The sequence below is a fragment of the Egretta garzetta genome, unplaced genomic scaffold, assembly GCF_000687185.1.
Source record: "Egretta garzetta isolate BGI_Z169 unplaced genomic scaffold, ASM68718v1 scaffold68, whole genome shotgun sequence".
Lineage (NCBI taxonomy): Eukaryota > Metazoa > Chordata > Aves > Pelecaniformes > Ardeidae > Egretta > Egretta garzetta.
In genome coordinates, this window is record NW_009260774.1 from 2943534 (window position 1) to 2952775 (window position 9242).

The window sequence follows — 9242 nt, forward strand, 5'->3', positions numbered from 1 at the left end:
AGCACCAAGTTTTTAGTTTTTGAAAAAAAAGCCAGCCACAAATCATTACAAACAACCGGGACGCGGCGGCTCCACCCGGCCCCGGCAGACCGGCGACCTGGGCACAGCGATGGCCTGTCCCGGGCACTTCGGCGTTGCACAGGGTTGTGTCCTCAGCTGACCCGTGCCGCTGAAATCAAAAGGCTTCAAAATAACAGCGAAAGGGCTCACGGTGGAAGTTTGCACCCCTGGGTCAGAAATACCCCAAAGGAGCTCAAAGCCTTACAGACAAAGGCTTCAAGGCAGCATCCGAAGATGAGTGAACGCAAAAGCCGGGGCACTGACCATTCAAACACTGCCCACGCCAGTGAAATTCTGCGGGGAAGGAGGTCACCAGCAATCGCAGCAGTGCCTAGCCCGCCATCCACGCCAGCTCTCACGGCAAACGCCACCGCAGCGCAGCCCGCCTGGTTCCCATTCCTTCATTCCTTCTGATCAAAGGCTTTGGAATTCACTTCACAGTTCGCTTTAGACTTACTAGTTACCTCAGAGGATAGCCTCTATGCACTTCTGATTCTTTTAAACAGTTCCAGTTGTCCTGAATGACCAGACCGACGCCAGTTATTTTTAAAAATCAAACTCTGTCCAAGTACTGGTTCCAATTCAGCTGTTCCGTCTTGGGGGAGAAAAAAAAGTCACCTCTTGAGAAACCCTTGCTTTTTGGTCAATCAGTTTTCCACAGTTAGGCAAAATCTCACTTACTGCAAAACGAGTAACATGCTGACGCTAAGGATGTATTTCTGGATGCTGCTACTTCCCAGCCTGTGTGATCCATTTTTAGAACCAAAGACCGTACTGTGTTTCTACACAAGAATGAACAATTCATTCCGTTTCAGTGAGCGACACGGTAATAGTTTTGGTCCCTTTAACTACAGTACATTTCCTCCATAAAAACGAATCCAAGTGTTAATTTTCCTGTAGGAAAAAAAGATGGCAAGAGTCCAGGTGTTATAACTGGCCTACTTAAAAGCTATGCAATTATAAATCACAAAATTTAACAGCATTGCACTGTCAGACCTACCTCTCACGTAATTCTTGTCATTGAAGGGTGGCCATTTCACAGGCACGCGCAGTAAGCAAATAAAAAATTAGTAGAAAATAAAGGTCTGGACAAAAATGATTCTGGCAAAGGAAGAAAATGCTTTTCTAAACACTGACCTAAAAAAGCCACTATTGCATTGGCATAATGTCTTGAAAAAAAGAAACCCCCAAGCCACACAGTTCTTGAATGATACGCAGCGATCCATCTGTTGATACTGATGTGAGAAAAAGTGCATTACCAGGGCAGATTTTACAGTGTTAAAATACATTTGAAGCAGGGATACTAGTACTAATGGGCATCAATCAATTATTAGGCAGCTGCCACATTTAACCGGTGACAGGTGAGGAAGAACTTAACTGATCCGGTGTAATGCATTAAGGTTTAAATTGACATACAAAACTAGACATCATTGCTGAGATGTAATTATTTTAGAAGAGTGTGGATAAATTTCTCTCTCCACATAAACTTTTCTACAAATGCATCTCTAAGACTTAACCTGTACTGCTTTTCATTCCCCACCCCTAGAGAAGTTTTCCACAAAGGGCTAAATTCATCAGTGCATGCTCTTTAATGAACTCAAGAAAAAATTACAGTTCAAGGGGCACCATGCTTACTAGTTAGAAAACGTTTCTGAAACATCTATTCTTTATAATCTTAATTACAAGATATTCCAGCATTTTAGTGAAGCATCAGATATAATTACAGTGCATTATATACAGAGTACAGAAATATTTTAATAGGAAAAAATAAATAGAAAAAAATATGTAAACATCCTGAGTGAAATTCTGCTGCCACTGAAGTCAGTAACAGAACCGTCACAGATAGGAGCACAGGCAGTGTTTCACCCCTCTTTTAAAGCATACAACAGTGCACATAACTTCATTCAAAACAGTTTAAAGTGCATACAACATTGTAAAAAAAAAAATTCTTTTGAAAGTTTTATTATGCAGATTTCATTAATATCTATTACGTCTCCTCAATCCCATCTCTTCTGATTCAATGACATCTTTCTGTATCATTTCTTGGTCTTCTACCACATCTGGCTCAAATTGATGTACTTCACATTCGTCATATAATTCCTGCTCTTCTATTTTGTCATCATTATCAACATCCTCAAGCAAATCTTCATTACTGTCATCTTCTCTGTCATCTGTTTCTTTCTCTTCACAATGTTCAGCAAATGACTGAATGAGATCTTCAAGTTTCTCATTACAAATGTGGTCCATGTCTTACAATTCACCAAAAAGAAAATCAAAATTAAAGTTTAAATTACTAGAAAGGCTCCAAATTTCAGGGTCAGTTTAGAAATAGAGTATTTATTTTCTATTTGTTTTCTCTCTTTTATTAAGACTCAACTAATGCAAAAAATCCCTGTATTTGTAGTGAACCATTCTTAATATTTAAGATTTCTCTTGGAGTACTATGTACCTCTTGGAAGTCTCCAGTTGAAACTAATGCACAATTTGCTGTTTAGTGTATTATGTAAGCATTACCCATAGCCTCAGAGGTCCCTATCTGGGAACTCAGACTAAAGTTAGTCCAATACTAACAGACTGCTCAGGAACTTACATTCAAGCAGCCCATTTTAACAAAGCAGAACGTGCCTGTGTGGTCTACCCTAATTTAATGTCTTTCAGCACCTATTCGTAAAAAAAATCACGATATGCCAGAAATTTGAAATTAGATACACCTCAAACAGAAGGAATGGTACTCCTCCAGAGTAAAAATAATTCCACACATATTACTTAAGATGCAGGAGCTGAAAATTATTACAGTAAGATTTGCCTAGTCTTTTAAAATATAAACTAGTTTGTTATCTATCCTACTAGAAATCAAAGTACCTTTCATCTTGTTTTCTGATTTGTCCAATCCACTTTCTTTCATCAGTCGTCTAATTGACTGGAGCTGTGTCATTATTTCATCTTTCTGCTCACAAGCTAAAGCATTAACACTAGGTAAAAAAAAAAAAAAAAAAGAGACAGACATCAACAGCTGAAAGATTACCTTGGAACTGAGCGGTTGATAATAATGCACAAGATTGCAATATTTCCCTCAGTGGATAAATACCACAGTTAAGTTAGCAACACGTTTAGGACAAGCTTTTCTCCGAGATCTGTCCCTTGAGAAGCGGGGAGCCCATCACTTACACCTACTGAATAATCTGGTCACTGATTTCTAACACTGGAGCCCCAATGGCCAAGGTGAAGTAATGACTACTGAAAGAAACAATTATCCAAAGGAATTTTATTTTGAGGACAACAATGCCCAATACAGAACTTTACAATTTAAGAGGCTTTTCTCATTTATTTCAGATTTTGTTTACTGTCTCTCCTCCCCATCACTACTAGAAAATTTTTAGGCAAACTGGTCTGTGAATTTGCTGCTTAATAGTTTCAGCACATGTTAAGTTCAGAAGTACACTAAAGGAACAATCATGAAATTCCACATGTTTTAAACTAGGCTTCATGAAGGCTGTCAGTCTACACAAAATGGACTGTATGGATAGTTTTATTTCCAGTAGATGGGTAAGGTCCTAGCTTTTTAAAGAAAGAACATCTCTAAAACCACAAGCAGGTTATATTACTTATTCCTTTGTTTTACACTACGACAAAGAAGTTCTGTTTCCCCAAAACACACACCATCACTCAACAGGTTCGTTTCAAAACACAAAAATAAGCTGCTGTACCTTAATAACTAGTTTTGTCTTCTAATGATATCAAAAGGAAGAAGCTCATTCTGCTACCAAAAACGTAATTCCCAGAAGGGCTTTCAAATGCTACTGAGCTTAAGCATTTTTTCAGCATTACTCTCCTTGGTTCACATTAAAGTTGTTGTTGTTAAGCTATAGTAACTTCATTGTCAGCCTGAGTTTTTACATTTTATGTCTGTCAAACAAGACATGGGAGGTGTCTGTGAAAAGACTGCAAATGGCAGAAAAGGTATTACCTGCAAAAGGCTACAGAAACAGTACGCAATTAAAGAAGATTCCGAAACACTGTTCCTTACTTATACGTAGGGAACGTTTTAAAAACTCTTTGTTAACATTTTGGAGATTTTCAATTTACAGAAAACAATACTAGCTGAGCTGGTTTAGAAACACTCACCAGTTTGACAGGGGGTCCAGCTGAGTCAATAAAGAATTTAACATTTTCTCTGTCTGTGCTAGATGCTGCTCCAGTTCTAAAAGCTGATGCTCTAACAAAAACCAAAAGCAGATCATTATATCCTTTTTAAATACACTATTCATTTTAAAGATTATGCTATCCTATTTAAACATTCTATTCTACTGAAGAAAACTGAACAGGTCTTAAGTGAGAAAAACATCAGTCGTTAAAAAGCAGAGACTCATACTATATTACTATAGCTGTTTTAAAGAATATTACCATCTGGAGTCTTCAAACAAAGCTCTAAAAACTGTTTCAAATATACAAAATAATAAAGCGGGGGTTTTTAGGTTCCTAACTGCACATAACTAACTTAAAAGATTGTTCTCGTACAGATGGCATCAATGAAAATACGTAGCTTTGTTCCAGCAGCAAATATACATTTCTGGTGAACATATGCATTCTGAATGGGTATCTTACCTGTTTCCTTTGCCTTGTCTTCTGTACTTTTTTCCTTTTTGGAGAGACTTTCTTCATGTGACTTCATCTTTAATAAAGACAATTGTGTCAAAAGACTTCATCACTATTTGTATATTGAAAGTAAAACAGCATTGAAAGTAAACAGCAACCACAAAAAAAAAAGTTTCATTAACAGAGCACATTATTTGCCATGCCTTCTTCCTATCTCAAACTAACGCTTCTGATTTTAAGCAATGACAACATGACTGACAAAAAGTTGTAAAAGGAAGCAGTTGCTATTTCAACTCCATTTTTCAAAAATGAACAGAAGGAAAATTCTGTGTTACTGGATCCAGTCTCCTGCCATTAACTAGGAAGTAAACCTTGTTTCTTAAAGTAATAAAGATGCTATTATAAAAATTTTTACATTTCAATCCCACAAGCACAAGTGTAGAGTTGTAACATCCAAAATATTGGGTTTATGATGTTTAAATCTTATAACCTAATTAAATTTATTTTTAAAACCAAATAGGTCAGCCTCTATGTTCATCTTGCTAAGCTGTTGCATTCTTCTCACACAGGAGCATTCTTCTGACACAGGAGACAATATGAAACTGTCTATAGAAAAAAAAAAAAGGCAAAAAACCAAAACCCATCAACTGATCACGTTTTCTCCTTTCTTAGTTTACTAATGGTAGAAAAGGTATCACATTTCATGGATAAAAGCCTATGTTGCAGCTGCACGACCAAATGAGATGTCCAAATAAAAGGTCTAGACTACTCGCTGTTTTATCTAATTGCTAATCTAAGACTATTACTCTGCAGGAGTCAGTTGTCCATCTCCTTTCCATACTCATTCTGAAGAATGAAAAGGAAATGAAATACTGATGAGGCTTAAGTTACAGTGTCAGGTAACAACACTGTTTAGGTTTTCAAATTCTTATTTGAGGTCAGGGTTGGGGGGTAAGATTCTCACTTCTTTAGGCATCTAAAAAAAAAGATGAGTCAGAAGCCTTCAGAAGGAAAACTCAGATATGCTATAATTTTAATTTGGAGCTCACATTCAAAGTCAAACTGATCAAGAAATGGCTTTTGGACAAGCTTATACATGGACTCAGAACTGAGGGGGGGGGAGGGGGAACACCAAAACCAGTTACATTTCCTTCTAATTTAAATAATTTAATGCTTTTCTTACGGCTTACCTTAAGAAATTTGTATGCTGCAAACACTCCCACTCCGAGAGCATACAATGGCATGAGGGTGAATGCTAACTCTCTACCGTTTCCTCTTGTTCTCTCTCTCTTCATCTCTTTTTCCATTGCATTTCTCATCTGCTGAATACTCTGATAAGTACTACTGTCAGAATTTCCTGGATTCAGGTGAACTTGATGAACTGTCTGAGGACTACCTTAACAAATTAAATTGAGACAAAGAAGACAAAGTTAGAAAGGAAATTAGGAACCAAATTAGTTTCACAACTGGAATTAAATTGTTTTCTTGTGTGACCACCTTTGTTCATCACTCTTCTAAGATGGTGTGGTCAGCCCTGCATCCAAATAAAATTACAAAAGCAAAAAAATTTAAAAAAAATCATTCTTTCATTAATAGAATGCAATGTTAAATCTAGGTACCAAATACTCCCAAACTAAGTTTTTATGTTCCTCTAAGACACAAGTTTTAAGTTTCTTCCTTCACAGCAACACTGGCAAACCCACAGCATACCACTGAAAGGTGGGCATAACAAGAAACAATTTAAATTTTGAAATTAAAGCATACTCAGAGAAACTACTGATAACGTCAAGAACAGTTACAAATTAATATTTTTCCTCTGTAACAAAAAAAAGGACTTAAATAGAAACTGAATTATCTAGTCCCAGGGGAAAAATCACAGAATCACAGAATCGCAGGGGTTGGAAGGGACCTCGGGAGATCATCTAGTCCAACCCCCCTGCTAAAGCAGGCTCTCCTAGAGCATTCTACACAGGACTTCATCCAGGCGGGCTTTGAATATCTCCAGAGAAGGAGACTCCACAACCTCCCTGGGCAGCCTGTTCCAGTGCTCTGTCACCCTTAAGTGTAAAGAAGTTTTTCCTCATATTCAACTGAAACCTCTTATGTTTCAGTTTGCACCCATTGCCCCTAGTCCTGTCGCTGGACACCACTGCAAACAGACTGCTTCCATCCTCGTGACTTCCGCCCTTAAGATATTTGTATGTGTTGATAAGGTCCCCTCTCAGTCTTCTCTTCTTCAGGTTTTCTCGAAATACACCTGCTGTGTTGCTGCTTTTGTTACTTTAGCAGTAAATTCAGTGTTATGTGGATATTCCCACAGGCTTAGAAGTGCAGTACCTCTGCAAATCAAATATTTAACAGGAAACGATTACACAATAGCGAAGAGATGCAACCTTGGAAGTCTGAAGTATTTTTGCATGTAATTTGCCTGCCAGAACAGGGAGCAGATGAAAGAACAGCCAGTGTCATAGCTCAACTTAGGAATTAGGTTATTTGGTAGTTAAAACTGGGGTTCATGGGACACGCACATGAGAAACAGCTATCAGCTAAAGAATGCAGATGCTTGCAGAGACAGACAGTGGGTGATTGGGTGTGTGTGAAGTTTTACACCGATGTCTCAACTGACTGCCTAGACTTATACTTACAAATCCCTTTAAGCATTTAGTTTGTCGTAATTTAATATCAGAATTGAGTACAGGTAAAACAAGATTCACATTCTATAAAAACTCCTAAACAAAATACCGATATGTAAATGACTTCTTGCCAACTGATACTGAAACAGTGGTATTTCAAGAATTTACAGTAACATAACTCGAGCACGTAAGAGACAGTTGCAATCAGGTAGAGAAAAAAATTAATGTTACAACTCCCAGTGAAAGAGCTGTTTGACTACAGCTTCTTCCAAATACAAGAGAAAAAGGAATCTAATTCTGCCAACCTAAGTTCGTACATTGTGATAAGAGATCTCGAACAGCATTTTAGAATTGCCTAAAATGAGTTAGCCAGAAAAGTTTTTCAAACTTCCAGGTATGAGCCTGACTGTAGCAACGTTTACTATCAGCTCTGCAGTCAAGTCGTGCCAGGTATTACTGCGAGTTCTTCCACATGTCATTGATCAGCCTGCAACACGGGCGTTTGGAGTAGACCTTTTATCTGTATGTTTGCTCACTGGACCTCGAAACAGAACTGGACAGTTATACAAAAAATTAAACACCCTAGCTGATACAAGCAGAACTCAAGCTACCTTAATCATTTAATGCAAGTTCAGACAGACATTCTCCTTTCAACACAAGCAGGTTTAGACTTACTAAAACTGCACTAACTAATCTGGAAATCATGTTTTAACTTATATATAGTTTTCCTCCTTTCAGAATGTTTCCCATCAATTACTAGTTTTCACTCACTATTTTTTCCTTACTTTCTGTTCTATTTGTTTTTAATGTAAACGAGGAGATTCACTACAATACCTAATAGCACAGACGAAAAAACTTCCACAGGTTATACAAATAAGAATGTGGTCAAGGGAAACAACATCTTCCTGGCACAGAAGAGGGATGTTGAATCCTAACGGGGTCCAGTGTCCCGCGCCAAGTTTATCTCACAGAAGAAACAGCAGAGCAAGTTACTGGCCAGATAGGAGAAAAGAAGAGGTGAGAAGGGCAGATCTGCCTGACATTTGTTTTACGCAGTGCTGGGCCAATACATCAGCAGAATCAGAGGCACGTGAAGCACTGCTTTTCTTAAGGTTTGGTTTTAAAAGAATTTGATCTGTAGGAAATGACAGCTACCATACAAATTAAAAGTAATCAAGCAAAACAGGCCAGGCTAGAGCTTATGAAGCACAGTAAGTTTTTGACACCAGCTGGGAAGAACATGGTAGCGGCTCAAGCCACGTTCTCAAAAGCACAGACACGTAATTTGGATGATTACAGCAACTATCTAGCTCTTGGTTTAAAATGCCTTGGAAGGCATCCTCGATGAATCAGAGAGCTACCGCAAGAAAGCAGGCTTTTTGTTATTTTCCCAAACCAAAGTGAACCTTTGGACCTTGAGCTAAATCCTCCACTGCCGTACACTGGCACAGCTCAACACACACTTACACCACTCACGCTTTAACAAGCAGCAAGCTCGCTAGCCCGTTCAGCGATACCTTTTCTAAACAAGCACCTTGGTCTCTTTCCAACACGCTACCTGACAAATCCCACGCGATTCTGTGCTGATGTTTACTGACAGTAACGCTTGCTTTCCTCATTGCAATTCTAGCAAGCGCAGTGATTTTCCTCCTCTTTCCCAGACCTCGCAGCTCCTGTGCCGCGGGAGCAGCTGTGCCCCTGCGGGCACTACGCCTCGAACCGCCCCGGTAACCTACGCTTTCACTAACGGGGTGTTACCTGCACTTGGAAGCAATTTTCTTAAGACAACACAGACGAGAATCGAAACCGTAATGAAGTAGAAAAGCAGAATATAAAAGGGGGGAGGGCTGGGGAGGGGGTGTCTGCGTGGAAGGCTGAGGCGAGGAGGCGGGCGCCCCCACGCCAGCCCGGCGCCGCTCGCCAAGGCCGCCCCTTCGCAGGCCCTGCACAACA

General features: G+C 39.0%; 2 protein-coding genes across 2 annotated transcripts in view; one reads left to right on the top strand and one right to left on the bottom strand.

Moving 5' to 3' along the window:
- Nucleotides 1–1859: 1859 nt before the first annotated feature.
- On the bottom strand, nt 1860–6048 carry CCDC107 (coiled-coil domain containing 107). Its single transcript, XM_009646274.2, has 5 exons — nt 5847–6048; nt 4666–4732; nt 4186–4276; nt 2923–3032; nt 1860–2309 (listed from the first exon to the last, which is right to left on the bottom strand). Exons 1-5 carry the CDS (start codon nt 5973–5975, stop codon nt 2038–2040), a joined length of 669 nt encoding a protein of 222 aa, XP_009644569.1. The 5' UTR covers nt 5976–6048; the 3' UTR covers nt 1860–2037.
- Nucleotides 6049–7685: 1637 nt separating this feature from the next.
- The window catches only part of LOC104132960 (glioma pathogenesis-related protein 1), a 9729-nt gene continuing 8172 nt past the window's right edge, over nt 7686–9242 (top strand). Inside the window, exons 1-2 of the mRNA XM_035901679.1 lie at nt 7686–7811; nt 8951–9097. Coding sequence (XP_035757572.1) covers nt 7686–7811; nt 8951–9097 — 273 coding nt within the window. The remainder of the gene's footprint in view (nt 7812–8950; nt 9098–9242) is intronic.